Consider the following 11,968-nt stretch of genomic DNA (forward strand, 5'->3'; position numbering starts at 1 on the left):
CCCTAACCCTAACCCTAACCCTAACCCTAACCCTAACCCTAACCCTAACCCTAACCCTACGTTCCGTTCCGATGGAATCAATCTGTACGCCAAGACCTGCCACAAGCAAGGGTCCAAGGCTCTGCAAAGACAGGCATTGCCGCACGTGCCGGCAACAGGTGGGGCTTCTCCGCCTCTCACTCCATCTGATCGTATGTTCTTCACCAAAACATGGCAGAACATCCCGCTCTGCAGTCGATGAGGCGCAGCTGTAGCTCTCTCCGTCGCCGGTGGCTCTCGGTGGGCCTGCTGTGCTTCACCGCGTTCGTCATTTACATGTTCAGCCGAGATCGAACCCTCCGCAATACGCTCAGCTACAGTACACGGCCGCTGTGGGACAAGTTCGGCGACACCACCCCACACGAAGAGATCAAGCACTACACAGCGTGGTCGCTACCTGCCAACGATACAGCCGCGTGTGCGCGTCACGCTTGGACGCCTTACTTACCAGCACAGCGACCTAAGGTGTACGATGTGATCATCTTCAGCGTCGAGCTTGAGATGCTCGAGCTGCGGTTCGAAGAGCTCTACGACGCTGTAGACGCTTTTGTCATTGTCGAAAGCAACACCACCTTCACGGGCAAGCCCAAAAAACTTGGCTTTGATGCCGCCAGGTATGCGCAGTACCGTGACAAGATTCAATACTTTACCATCGCAGGTCGAGCGTTGGCACCGGGGGAGGGGCCTTTCGCAATCGAAGGAGAGCAGCGCAAGCACGTCACCGAGCTACTGCGTTCGCAGGTGCAGCCTCCCGATGGCAGTCTGATCCTCATGTCCGATGTGGACGAGATCCCTTCGCTCGCCGCAGTGCAGCTGCTCTCCTCCTGCCAATCGCCTCTGCCCCTGCACTTGTCTCTGCGGTCCTACGTCTACTCGTTCGAATTTCCCACCACCGCAAAATCATGGCGTGCCCAGGTACATTCTTGGACGCCCATCGGCACCTGGTACAACCATGGCAAGGTCACAGACAAGATCCTCCTCGACGCTGGCTGGCATTGTTCGTCTTGCTTCCACCGCATCTCCGACTACCAGTTCAAGATGCAGTCATACAGCCACAGCGACCGTCTCTTCGGCAACCGACACTGGCGTCAGCTCCTCCACCCCAGCATCATCCTCGACAAGATCTGCACAGGCAAGGACCTGTTCGACATGCTGCCGGAAGCATACACGTGGAGCGAGTTGCTGAATCGCTGGAGCGGCGAAATGCAGACCAACAACACTGCCAACCTGCCGAGAGGCTTGATGGACCAACAAAGCAAGTTTCGATTCTTGCTACCCGGCGGCTGCAAAGCACGAGATCTATCGTCGGGCTTGGAATGATCAATCGCATGCCCAATACTTCATACGGCAACGTCGCTCGAGATGCGTGTTCGTGCTTGAAACATTCCGCAGGATGAATGCCTGACATGCTCATCAAGACTTGAGTCAGCTCAGGACCCGCCAGCAATGGCCAGATCCACCGACCGATCTTCATAAGACGCAGAGCACACATCCTTGCCCGCGTCCGTGCGCTATGCCTACAGTGCCATCACGTCGGCGGCAGTGTTCGAGTCAACATATTTCTTCCAATCCTGGTCAGAAACTCAGCCATCCGCGCCCTTCCATGCTCGGGATGCCTGGCTCTCTGTCTATGCTTTTCTGTCACTAATGCAGGCTGCTTTCCTCTGGACTGGGTTCTGGGTGCTGGCCGTCAGTCGCGATAACCTGCGGGCCGGAAGGTCCACGCAATTGAGCTCAAAGGCGTCATGTCGGCTCCGACATTCAGACGCTCACATTTGTGTTAGAGAAAATTGTGTCTGTTCATTGCAATTCTATGACCAACTTGGACTTAGACGATGCTGGAGCAAATCAGCTAACACTCAACCTCTTCCCTCTCGACAAGACAGGACAAAGATTGGCCAAGTAGCAGCGCCGACAGGAAAGAGTGTGTGTCAGGTAGAAACGAAGCAGGAAGGGGAGACATCGGAGGCGGGGAAAAAGAGGAGTCCAGAACGATGGCTCTACTCAGAGGGGATCAGAAAAGGGGAAATCGTTTTGGAAAGGAAGCTTTGTGGTTTGAGCAGCCATCTTGCTCGTGGTGAGCAATGATTGTCTCAGTAGCGAACGGTGCGACGCTTCTTTCCGCCGAGGGCACCGAGGAGGCCGGTCAAGAGACCAGTCTGGCCGTTCCTCTCGATCTTGGATCCGGGGAACTTGCTGTACTGCTGGGCAATGTTCGAGTTGAAGCTGTCACAGGGGTTACCGCCAGCAGTGGCCAGGTTCTTCCAAGGAGCGGTGAGGTACTTAGCGACAAAGTCGAGAGCCTGTCCGGTGGCCTTGTAGAGCACGTTGACCTGGGTGGGTACCAGCTCCTCGATACCGATCTGGTAGAGGTAGCAGGCGGTGGCCTGGGGATCCTTCAGAAGGGTCTCAAAGTTGTACAGACCACCGGTGAGGTTGCCTACATCGAGGCCGGTGAAGGTGTTGACCTGTCCGGCGTTACCACCGACACTGAGCAGGCTGGGATCGATGGCAGCGGCGCTGAGGAGAGTCAGGACGATATCATCAAGACCAAAGGTGGCGCCGAGTGGACGTCGGACCCAGCTAGTGAGAAGCCTCTCGTTGCCAGGGGTGTATTTGAGACCCTGGTCGGTACGCTCGACCGAGAAGAAAGCCAAGAGGTTCTTCTCGTCGAGGTACAGTCTGTTGTAACCGTTCTCGTCTACCGTGTTGTTAGCCGCAAACTCAGCAACAAATCGCTCGGCTGCAGTTGTGACGACGAGTCCACCGAACGCCGAGTTAAAGAATAGCGGGTTGGTCGCCACCGACTGGTGCCATCGGTTGGATTTGTGCTTGAGCAGCACTTCGGCAGTGTACACGTCCTTGCCCGGGGTTTGATCATTGTTTCCGAGATCGAGAAGGTCCTGGAAGTAAGGAAGGTGGACCAGAACGTTGTCGTGGTTAGCATCGGGGGCATAGTAGTCCTGTCGGACGATCGAAGCATCTCCCTCGTAGATGTTGTGAGCATCGATTCCTCCGGGTTCGCCGAGGAGAATATCGGTAAGAGCTCCGAGACTTTGGGACTTGTAGGGACCACCGATGGACCATGTCAGATCGAGGATGTTGCCGTTGAACACCACAGCATAGGCGTTCAGGGCAAGGGCTAGGTCGTAGGCTACACCGAATACCTTGTTGATGGCATCGATACCTTGGGTCAGCGTAGTCACACCGTTACGGTTGAGGTAACCGTGGTTGGCCAACAGGTTGAGACCCGGGCAAGGACCACGGATATCGTTGGGACCGGGAGGAATGAACTTGTGCTCGTCCGAAGTCAGGTCGACGTGCTGCTCTTGAGCATTGTACTTGAAGCTAGCCGGGTTGATGAGAGCATGGAAGGTACGCTGCTCGAAGCCGGTGTTGCCGCTGTTAGGGGTCTGACGCTTGATGAGTTCGTCGCCAGCTTTGATCTGTGCGGACCTTTCGAGGAAAGCAGAGTAGTCGACTTTGCTTAGGTCAGGAAGGTCCTTGGCCCCGTTGAGCTGTGCGGCCCTTTCGAGGACAGCAGAGATGTCGGCTTTGCTGAGGTCCGCATAGGAGGGGAATGCAGCGACGCTGCTAAGCAGGACGGAAAAAGTGGGGATGAGGATTGAGAGCCTCATGCTGGGGCGGGGGAGTGAGGGGGAGAGTTGTAGAGTGAGAGAGATAGAGATGAGGTGCGATTTTCTTCTTGATTTGGGTCTAGGGAAGCTTGCTCTTATACCTTTTGCTCAACTCCTTTTCGTCAAGTTCTTCCATCTGTTTGTGCTGCGCACTTTGAGAATCATTCGAAACGATCCAAACAAGCATCATCGCAGCACCCTCTTCGACGTACGACTGCCTACTTCGGCGTACGACTGCTAAGCTTTCTTGCATCCTTCTTCGAACACGGCATGGTGATTGTTTGTTTCGTCCTGTGAAGGAGGATGGCGCAATACTTGTTCCTCGCAACGTTTTTGAAGTACTGTCGGCTGCCATTCGATACAGTTCAAAACCCGTCTCGACAATCTCTCCAAGCGAAGTCGCCTCGGGTTTCTTGCATCGGTGCGGAACCGCGACAGGGTAGCTGTTCGGCCGTGATGGCGCCATACGGCCGACTCGCATCGATTCCTACAGGGAAGCGGGTTGACAATCAAAGTTCAGTGCGAGAGATCAGTATGGTGGCAAAACATGTACGATGGTGCAGACACTGTCTTCTTTGTTCATTAGCTGAGAGACGATGGAAGCGAGCAAAGGAAAGGGGGGGGGAGAGGGCGGTTGTTGGCGTTTCGATCATGAGACAACCCGTCGGTTGTGTCAAACAGTGCAGACGGCGTCGGAACTCAACCCGTCGGAACGGTGCTTTCAGCCTAATGGGCAAATGGAACGCACAGCTGATTGCTCAGAACTTTCCGAGCTCGCTCGCTTGGACGGACGAAGCTGATTAAAAAGATTGGACCTGGATGAGGTGATAGGGTACGTGTTGACGGTTTGCCACAGACGGGCGCACTACTCGATAGGTCTGCGATGCGAGTATCGCGCTTCGTCACTATATCTGTCGATCCCACGGGTGAAAGGGTCTAGTTGATCGTTCGGAATGTTGTTGGGCTACCCCACGCTGAGGTTGACCAATCAGAGCTTGAGGTTTTGAATAGAATGACATGGCAGCGTATTGTTTTGGGTGCATTGCAAACGACGGGGGCACTATGAGGAAATCGCTTAACGAGCAGGTGGTTCTCGGCAATCCGTTTAGGCTGCTTCGGCTGAAGAGCCAACCAGGGTTGATGGATTTGAAGCGAATGCGGTGATAGCGTGCTCATCGGTGGCATACCAATTGACGGATCCGCCGCTGTGGCGAGAGGTTCCGTGTTACTGTCGCTTTGCGTCCGGTGGTTTTCTCTCGCATACAGTATGCGTCGAATAACGCCATTCAAGGGTAATTCCGCCGTGCAGGTGCGCCCAGACACGCGTGTTGCAGATCGCGTGCGAAATACAGAGACGCACGTCAAACGTCATTTCGTTCCTACAGTTAGCCGTATGGCGTCTGAAACCCAAACGGACCGAGGTACATGCAGAGCATTCGCCGGCCTGAGGCTGCGAGCATTTGCCGCACTGGCCGCAATCAGGCTTCGTACAAGAGCTCGGAGTGCGGGTCGCCTTCACGAAGGCGCGCGAATGGGCTGGCAGAATTGGACGTGATGCTTGGAGACGGCGAACGACAAAGAATTTCTTGATTGAAGATCGGGTCGATACCAAAATCAATCTCGATCAGCTGCGGCCCATCCCAAAAAAAGAAAAATAAGCGAGAAGCTTCGAATTGGAGAAAAAGAGTAGAGTGGAATTCTTTGCTGCGATGTTCATCGCAACTTTCTTCGTAACCACATCGAGGTCGGTCGAGGGTTCTAGCCGCCGCTCGGTCTCATCTTCCTGGCAGAGCGGTGTCGCCCTGTCTATTTGAGAAGGTAAGTTTCACTCTGCTCACTCCTTCAACACCTTCGACACGAGATGTAGAGCAGGTCTGGCACGGTGGAGCACTCGGCACAGCGGCGAGCGTCGGGCGTCGAGCGACAAGCATCGAGCGGCAAGCGCTACCTTCGCATCGCCAGGGAGGGATTCCACAGGATTATATCCAAGCACAGCATAGTTCAATCCGAGAGCTCGCAAGGCTCATTGCGGAGAACCCCATCATCTAAAACGTCTTTCGCTCCTATATGATGGATCCCAAAGCCGGCGATGCGCCCACCGGACCGGACGGCTGCGTCGTTGTCGGTGACGCGCGCTGTGCCGATCTCATTCGTCCACGCTCCCGCGCTGCTACCGCGACAGAAACCACTAGAGATCGTCGTGACCATCGAGCTGACAAGGTTGATGTTTTCGTTTTCTCTCTTCCGGATCCATAGGCTGAAAACTCGGATCAAGTTCACGGTTCGTCGTGTCTACCGCGATCTTGGGTCTGGTCTTGTGTTTTCTCAGAAGCTTGAGAATCTTTCGTAATGGATTCAGTTCCAAGTTCCATCAATTGAACCGAATGCTGACCTCAAACGACCTCCTCGTACGTGCGGATGGTGTGAACGATGTTCGCAGCTTTGACATTGGCGAAGCTTATGTTAGAGCGACTCTGTGAAAGCATAAGGTGTCGAGCGAATCTAACAGTAAAGGGTCGATTTCGAGCAGCGAGATGATGGATGGTGCATGACCCCACTTTTGTTCGCGCTTCTGTGAAAGTGTGGAAGTTTCGACGTGAGCTGCAGCTTTCCTCGTCCTCCTTGACTTCGTGCGTCTGGCATCGACAGTGATCTTCCCTGTAGCGACCGAGCTTTTCTAGTACGTCTTGATCTACCATGTTCTTCTCGAGGGGTAAGGAGCAATCACCGGAAGCGACCGGCTCGTCGTCAAGTCCGGCATCGACCGCCACCACCGGCTCAGGCGCACCGATGGTCGCGCAAGTCGACGATGCGGAGTGGCAGGCGAAAGGAGCAGCTGGACTCGGCTCCATCTCATCGCTCTCACCAGAGTGCACGCCGCTCAAGCATCGATACGACTCTTGCTTCAACCTTTGGTTCAAAGATTACCTCGCGATCGGCGACGACCAGATCCGGGAGCAGCAGCGACAGGGGGAGGCATCAGGGAGCGGAACAGCGCAGCCAGCCGCCTCGAACAGCGGCAAGAAGAGGTCGAGTTGGTTCTCGGACGCATCCTCCAGCTCTTCGGGCTCGACGAGGGCGTCGTCAATAGCGGAACCCGACGTCGAATCCAGCAAGCGTGCCATCATGGAGCGCTACGACCGAGATTGCGGCAAGCTCTTCAACGAATATCAAGCTTGTGTCAGGGTAAGTGGCACATGCCTACATAGACAATCGCCGAAAAGCCACGTTGATAGTCGCCAAGTACTGACACGAGCTGCACATGCACTCATCGCGCTCGCCCTTCTTCCTCCGTCTCCGCAAACATGCGATGGTCCTGCTGTAGAGGGCTGTTACCGAAAGGGGGCTCGACGACCTTATCCGACAAGCACGCAGAGAGAACCCGTTTCCTTTCGACCACGAACGTCAATCGGACCCTCGCCCCAACAATCCCCCTTTTCCATTCCCGGCTGCCAAAGACTGACATTCATAGCGGAGCGGACAGAAAGCATATCAATTACGTGGGTCCACCTGTCTGTGTCATGGGAGATTGCGATCCGGTATCTTGTCTGCGAGTTGGTGTTTTGAGCACGGGTTCCCCCACCACACACAGGGTCTTCGACAGCTAGCTGTCGTGCTGAGGTCAGTCGGCAAGCAGTGACTGAGTCTCTGTTTTGACGTAAGACAGGCCTTCCTCAGGAAAAGGGTGCCAAGATCGTCGACCCTGTGCGTCGTGAGCACCCGCATGGCCAGCCAGGGGTCCTACAACGGCAGCCCGCCAAATAACCGAGGCAAAGAGAAAGAGTGAATTTGACTGGGTCCAACTCCACATCAAAAATCTGGCGCAGCAGGCACGCTTGGACCTTCCGACGTGCACTCGCTTCAAGCAAGGCCTGTGACCAAGGACCACGGCTCAACGTCAGACCACATCAACGGTCCCTTCCGACGAGTTGCTACCTCTTCACTCACCCTCGCAGCAAACTACTTTCTCCGTTCACAAGGCAACAGAGGCGTAGTCAGAATGAAGGAGAGCTTTGTCTCTCGCACCTGAGCATCCAGCCCGATCCGGCGATCCGCTGCTTTTGAGCTTTCGACAGTCATCCAAGCGCAGGCAAGCCTTGCTCCCGGCTCACACATCTCACCGATCTCGGCAATTGGTCTGTCACAAACAACAATGTATGCGAGTCTTCCGGACTACTCAGAAGCGGGCGCGAGCAGCGTAACCTTGACCTCTGAGGTAGCTATGACGGATCCTACATTCCAACCCGTTGGGTCCCGCGCAGCCGGAAACGACACAGGCAGCTTCTTTGACATTGCACCTCGCAGCGATTCCACTTCGTTTCAAGTCGGTTACCTGGGTCTCGAGGGCTTCCAGGCTTGGCTCAAAGGCGATGTGCTGGTCAAACTCGATTCTTCGACCAAAAGAAAGGGCAGGTACACTCGTTGCGTCGTCACACTTCAAGCAGTTGAACGAGCTCCGGGCAATAGCGCATCACCAAACAACGCATCCAGCGCTATCGCAACAAGTAGTCAGGGATCGGAGCGTCCTCAATTAATCGAACTCTTCTCGCACAAGCTAATTCTGTGGGATGTCGACAAAGAGGCATCAAGCTCGAATGCCAGCACTGCTACAGTACCTTCAACGATGCCCTTCTCGTTCCCGCTCACTTCAGACTTGCCTCACTGCATCCATCTTCGCCAAAGCTCTCTCGCTTACTCCATCACCGCTCAGCTGTTCAGCGAGGACGCCGGTAAGCTGCCGCACGCCGTAAAAACCGTTCCAGTGCATCTCGTGCGCTACACACGTCCCGGTCCACTCAATGAGGTCGAGCTCAATCAACTGGACGGCGCTGCCGCCACAGAGCAGAAGTACACTCTCCAGCCACACAACTGGGTCGAGCAGGCGCCAACGTTAGTCTACGCCCAGATCAATCGCACCATCTTTCGGCGCGCAGAACCAATCGACATCCGTGTTCGCATTCCCCCTCCAGATCCTACGAACGTCACCGAGAAAGGTCTCAAGCTACGAGCAGTCGAGGCGGATCTGATTCGCATCATACATGTCAAGCGCCCCAGCGGTCAAGAAACGGATGACGGCGCCAGAGCAAAGACCGTCTTGACTGACCGTGCTGCAGTGCAAGAGCTAGGTACAGATCCGGACGTACATCAAGCATTGCTTGCCCACAGCGGTAAGCTCTGCCGCTTCCATTCTCAGCGTCCCGTGCTGCTTCGTCTAACGCTGCATCCGCCCTTCGATCGTGCCAACATGCCGCATCCGCATCCAGACCACGACGCGCTTGTATCTGGTCCTGTTTTTGGGCGTGGCGGAGGCGGTGGATGCGAAAGTATCAGCCAAGAGACACTGATGCACAAGATCAGCTTCGAGGTTCGCATCAAGATCGGTATTCTCGGCGGTCGCGGCGAACGCAGAGATATCCTTCTTCGTAGAGCCGTCCGGATTCTTCCCGGGGCTGCTGGCGCACTGGAGAATCAGAACGACAGTAGTCTCGGAGGATTCAGTACGCTCTCGGAAAAGGAACGGCTCAAACGGTCCGAAAAGGCACGAATGCTTGCCGACGACCAACAGCCCGGCGAATCGAGCTCGCGCAGCCCAGAATATGCTAGCGGATTGCTCGACTTTGGCATGGAGGACGAATACGACGGCTACGAGGATGTAGGCCGAAGCCTCAACGACCTGATGGAAGCTGCTGACCAATCCAACGTGGCCGGCTCCAGCAACCAAGCGATGGATCATGCCGAACGTTTGGAGCAGCTTCGCCAATTCTTGGAAGTATCCGATCCATCGACCCACCATGATGGGCCACCGCCTTCGCTGCTCGAGAGCCGGAACGATTTGCAGGTCGAGGTTGAAGTTGACGGCGTAGGATTGGCCATGCCTCGTCATCCCCTCCGTCACCCTGCCGACCAGTACCCCGAGATGGATAGCACGGCCGATGACACATTCCCGCCGCCTCCCCCAATCGACGGTACTCATGCGAACACCGAGGATACGCTGTCACCCTACGCGGAGGCGTCCTTGGCCTCCGAAAGTGCTGCGATGGTGCTGTCAGATCGCACTGATTCTCAACCCTCCCTTCAACACGCTGTCGATCAGTCACAGAGGACTACGAAGCCTGGTCCCAACGCTGGAGCAGATTGTGAGGCACATCCATCCTACGAGGCAGTCATGTCCGGCTCCCAGACTCCGCTTTCAAGTCATCCCGAGAGTGTCTCGCATCACGAACCTCCGCCATACATTGACGGAAGCAGTCACGCTGATCCAGCGCCCCCGTTCGACCAAGCTGTACGACAGCATGCCAGCAGTGGCGGTCTGTCCATCGATCACGGCGCCGCTTCCAACGATCAGATTGAAGACCGACAAGATCTTTCACAAGTGCAACGTAGCCTCTCCGTACAGCACGCCAGTGCTCAAAGCGAAGATCATCGTCCACCCGCATACGGCACTTCGCCGCATCCGCCTTCCTACGACGCATGAACCTATCCATCATAGCCATCATGGCTACTGATATTCCTGTCATATACCCGATCACAATCGAACAAATCTCTCAATCGAAGCTAAGTGGCGGAGCAATCAATGCTGGGTCTCATTCTCTCTGCCGACTGGTTCCAGGAATGTGATGTTTTGAGCTGAGCTGAGCTGTGACAAAGAAATGAAGACCGAGGTGAGATTTATGCAATCATGAAGGAGGACGGAAGTCGAAGCTCAGGTGCGAGACTTTCCGCCGGGCTGGCCCTTGAAGCCTCCCTCATGACTGCCACCATGTTGCAGAGGCTGTCTCTTTCCCTCCTCTGGATTGAACTGGGCCGACCTCGCATTTGCACCCCAAGAATTTTGTGTTCGGTCCTCGGGATGGATCGCATCGACGCCTCCTCCTGGTTGGTTGGCCCCGTCAGCCATGGCGTTTACATCTGGATGCGGTGCAGCTGCTTTTGTGCTGGCGTTGCCCGAGGCCGACGAGGGCATAGCATGCTCTGAAGGCTTGGGCATCTCGGATGGATCCTGAGAGTCGATGGGAGCATCGCCTGTGGTGTAGCCTGGATGCTCGTTGAGGCTGCCCTTGGGCGTGGTGGCTGGGGTGTTACGGTTGACCTGGGTAGGCTCCTCGGCCAAGTTGCGGCTCGAGGTGGAGAAAGAGCGCTTGTCGGAAGAACCAAAGACGGATTTTGCTGCGTTCTTGGCCAACTGACCAACGCGGTCCGCGGTGCGTGTCTCGGCAGCCTCCTCGGACCCGGTGAGGTGCTCGCCGTCTGCGCGGCTGCCTCGACCGCGGTGGTCCGCAAAGGCGCCTTCGTGGCCCTTGGGCGATTCGGGCTCGGGGTCCTGGCGGTCTGCGTTGGGACGATTGGGGTATGGATCGTTCATGGCTTTGTTCTTTTGCTGCACGCCTGGGTAGTGAGGGTCGTCGCCTGCGAACGATAGCATGGGGAATTCATTCAAGTGTGGTGTCAGGAGGGGAGATATTGGACTTCACCACGATGCCTGCAGTAACTACTGCGTGGCTTGCTACTTACGACCATCGTCAAACTTGTGCTTGTCGCCCTTGTGAGCGGTAGGGCCCTCGCGCTTAAACTGGGGTGTCGAGTTGAACGCGGATGCGGTTGTCGAGAATGCTCGGCGCGAAGATGAAGACAGCACCGCTGTCCTGCGGAGAAGCAGCTGATTGACAATCATGTTGGAGGCAGATGTTGAAGCGGATCTGGAAAATACGTTGCACTTTCAGAAATGGTGGTGGGGTGTATGGGAGAGAGAGGCTTTCTCGATGTCAGAAGCAGCAGCGCAAAGTATCTTCACCGTTGATCGACATCGATGAGTGGAGGGCACACGCTGCAAGCGAAGCAGAAGCCGACTCACAGGTGAAGCTGTCGGATTGGTAAGCACGAGCGGACTTGAGCTTTGACAGGCGAGCAGCTGCGGAGGTTCCTCTTTCATCTCAAAGAATGACACCGCCCCGGACTGTTCGGCCACAAGACGCCTCAGTTGAGTCACGTTTGGGCGCCACGAGCTGCACGTCTCAGAGCAGCGGGACGATGTCATGTCAAAGGGTCTGTCAATGCGCCTCTTTTGCATGGTACGATGCACGCCAACGCTGTCGCACTGTGCAGACGTCAGATGGAGAGGCCAATTTCAGCAGAAAGCTCCGTGCGCGTCTGCTCAACGCTATGTCATGGCGCGTCCCGATGGAAAATCGGGTCAGAGATCAATCGATGCAGTCGCATTCTTCAACATACAATTAGTCAGCGTGACCAAGTCAGAAGAATTTCGTCGGGTCTCGTCCAGAAAAAAAAAAAAA

The 11,968-nt window shown here is 55.6% G+C and overlaps 7 protein-coding genes across 7 annotated transcripts; 4 read left to right on the forward strand and 3 right to left on the reverse strand.

Annotated features, from left to right (window-relative positions):
- Positions 1–237: 237 nt before the first annotated feature.
- PHSY_004948 (glycosyltransferase) lies at positions 238–1,359 on the forward strand (the record flags this gene model as incomplete). Its single annotated transcript, XM_012335560.1, has 1 exon — positions 238–1,359. One exon carries the CDS (start codon positions 238–240, stop codon positions 1,357–1,359), a length of 1,122 nt encoding a protein of 373 aa, XP_012190950.1.
- A 773-nt stretch (positions 1,360–2,132) lies between these two features.
- On the reverse strand, positions 2,133–4,158 carry PHSY_004949 (hypothetical protein; the record flags this gene model as incomplete). The annotated part of the gene is made up of 2 exons (XM_012335561.1): positions 2,133–3,633; positions 3,779–4,158. The coding sequence occupies 2 exons, from the start codon at positions 4,156–4,158 to the stop codon at positions 2,133–2,135; spliced, it is 1,881 nt and encodes a 626-aa protein (XP_012190951.1).
- A 1,608-nt stretch (positions 4,159–5,766) lies between these two features.
- Positions 5,767–6,027, forward strand: PHSY_004950 (inositol-1,4,5-trisphosphate 5-phosphatase 1; the record flags this gene model as incomplete). The annotated part of the gene is made up of 1 exon (XM_012335562.1): positions 5,767–6,027. One exon carries the CDS (start codon positions 5,767–5,769, stop codon positions 6,025–6,027), a length of 261 nt encoding a protein of 86 aa, XP_012190952.1.
- A 43-nt stretch (positions 6,028–6,070) lies between these two features.
- On the reverse strand, positions 6,071–6,376 carry PHSY_004951 (hypothetical protein; the record flags this gene model as incomplete). The annotated part of the gene is made up of 1 exon (XM_012335563.1): positions 6,071–6,376. The coding sequence occupies one exon, from the start codon at positions 6,374–6,376 to the stop codon at positions 6,071–6,073; it is 306 nt and encodes a 101-aa protein (XP_012190953.1).
- Positions 6,377–6,467: 91 nt separating this feature from the next.
- On the forward strand, positions 6,468–7,464 carry PHSY_004952 (hypothetical protein; the record flags this gene model as incomplete). The annotated part of the gene is made up of 2 exons (XM_012335564.1): positions 6,468–6,863; positions 7,345–7,464. The coding sequence occupies 2 exons, from the start codon at positions 6,468–6,470 to the stop codon at positions 7,462–7,464; spliced, it is 516 nt and encodes a 171-aa protein (XP_012190954.1).
- A 366-nt stretch (positions 7,465–7,830) lies between these two features.
- Positions 7,831–10,152, forward strand: PHSY_004953 (hypothetical protein; the record flags this gene model as incomplete). Its single annotated transcript, XM_012335565.1, has 1 exon — positions 7,831–10,152. The coding sequence occupies one exon, from the start codon at positions 7,831–7,833 to the stop codon at positions 10,150–10,152; it is 2,322 nt and encodes a 773-aa protein (XP_012190955.1).
- A 228-nt stretch (positions 10,153–10,380) lies between these two features.
- Positions 10,381–11,349, reverse strand: PHSY_004954 (transketolase; the record flags this gene model as incomplete). Its single annotated transcript, XM_012335566.1, has 2 exons — positions 10,381–11,084; positions 11,190–11,349. The coding sequence occupies 2 exons, from the start codon at positions 11,347–11,349 to the stop codon at positions 10,381–10,383; spliced, it is 864 nt and encodes a 287-aa protein (XP_012190956.1).
- Positions 11,350–11,968: the final 619 nt, after the last annotated feature.

Source organism: Pseudozyma hubeiensis (genome assembly GCF_000403515.1).
Source record: "Pseudozyma hubeiensis SY62 DNA, scaffold: PHS46, whole genome shotgun sequence".
In the NCBI taxonomy this organism is placed as follows: Eukaryota; Fungi; Basidiomycota; class Ustilaginomycetes; order Ustilaginales; family Ustilaginaceae; genus Pseudozyma; species Pseudozyma hubeiensis.